At 28.9% G+C, this 1655-nt stretch overlaps 1 protein-coding gene across 2 annotated transcripts in view; it reads right to left on the reverse strand.

The window, feature by feature from the left end:
* DNAL1 (dynein axonemal light chain 1) overlaps nucleotides 1-1655 on the reverse strand; it is a 36275-nt gene that overhangs the window by 13614 nt on the left and 21006 nt on the right. For both annotated transcript variants that reach the window (XM_019640265.1, XM_019640264.1), the window contains exon 5: nucleotides 529-584. In XM_019640265.1, the coding sequence (XP_019495810.1) occupies nucleotides 529-584 (56 nt within the window). The remainder of the gene's footprint in view (nucleotides 1-528; nucleotides 585-1655) is intronic.

The raw sequence follows: 1655 nt of genomic DNA on the forward strand, positions 1-1655 counted from the left end.
ATCCTCACTTCCAGAGAGAACTTCCATCAATCTATGATCTCTTAACATGCCTCATTTTTCTTCATTACATTCATCACCACCTGATGTATTACACAATTATTTTCTAGTCTCTCTCTCTCTCCACTGTAAGTTCCATGACAGCAAGGACTTTGCTTTATATTCGGCTATATCTCTAGTGCCTAGAACAGTGCCTAGATTAAAGTAAGCATTCAGGAAATATTATTGAATGAATTTGTTTAATGAATAAATGACAGGAAAAAAATGATCTTACATATTAAGTTAAAAAAAAAGAGAGATGCAAAACGATCTGAATAGTATGATTTCATTCTTTACATATCCAGTGAAGAACAGAAAAAAAGGCAAGAAAGATGTCAATCAAAATGTTAACAATATTTAAATTGTCAGGGGTTTATAGATTATTTTTATAGTAGCTTTTATATTTTGTAAAGCTTCTGCAGTGGACAAGTATTATTTGTATAATAAGAAAAAAGTGAATGCTTTTTTTCAAAGTAATAAATAGCAACCTACCAGTCCATTTAAGTTCTTTATGTTGTTTCTTCCTAAAGACAATATCCTCAAGTTTTCTGTAGTGGAAAAAAAGCAATTTTTTTTAATGAGAATCATATTATACAATTACAAATCTAGTACAATAAAACTTTAATAAATGTTATATAAGAAATATCCTTATATAATAAGATCGTATTAATAAAAAGTGATTAAGTGGTAATCAAGAAGTAAATAACATTGACCTATCTATCATCTAAGGTAAACACTAAAATTCTAATTTCACATCATGCCAATATTAAATTTAAAAATGGTTACCTATTTGGAATTCATGATCTTAACTTACTGGCTAGTAAAAATATTACAGGGATAAAATGAGAGTAAAGAAAGTTTGAACTTTAAATTTGAGAGAATTTATATTTCAAATCTCTTACAGTATGAGGACTCACACTAGAAAACAGAAATATATTTATGTATAGTCCACTGCATGCCACAAAAAATTAGAAGTGAAATCAAATGAATTAGTATTTAAAAATCTTTTGCTTTCAATCTTTTAAATAATGAGATTGTGATTTGGTTTAAAAGATGCCTATTTATATTTTTTTACAAGAATGTTTCTATTTGTATATCTATAGGCTATTTCTGGAAGAGAGAAACGAAAGTAGAAATAGCGGTTGCTTTTGGGGAGGAACTGAGAATGTATGGTTAGAGGAAGACTTATTTTTTATTATAACCTTGTTTTAACTATTTGCATAAAACCATGTACATGTATTATTTTTCAAAATTAAAAAAAGATTTCTAGTAAAACACAGGACATTTCATTTCTGTTCTAAAAAACTACTGTGATCACTTATACATGTTATACAGTTTTCACAACTTAATTAAAATGAAACAGCTAAAAATGCAGTTTCTCAATCACACTAGCCATATTTCAAGAGTTTAACAGCTGTGTATGCCGAGTGGGAACTGTTTTGGGACAGTGCAGACAGTTCTATTGGATGGCACAGTTCTGTAACATCCATAATTCAGTGGTTGAGAATACATATCCAGTTAACTGAGTTCCAATCCCAGCTCTATAGGGAAGCAACCAAACCCCTTTGAATCTGTTTCATATGTAAAATGAGGAAATATAATATCTATTTTATAAGAAT

This window comes from Hipposideros armiger, unplaced genomic scaffold, assembly GCF_001890085.2.
Source record: "Hipposideros armiger isolate ML-2016 unplaced genomic scaffold, ASM189008v1 scaffold_49, whole genome shotgun sequence".
Lineage (NCBI taxonomy): Eukaryota > Metazoa > Chordata > Mammalia > Chiroptera > Hipposideridae > Hipposideros > Hipposideros armiger.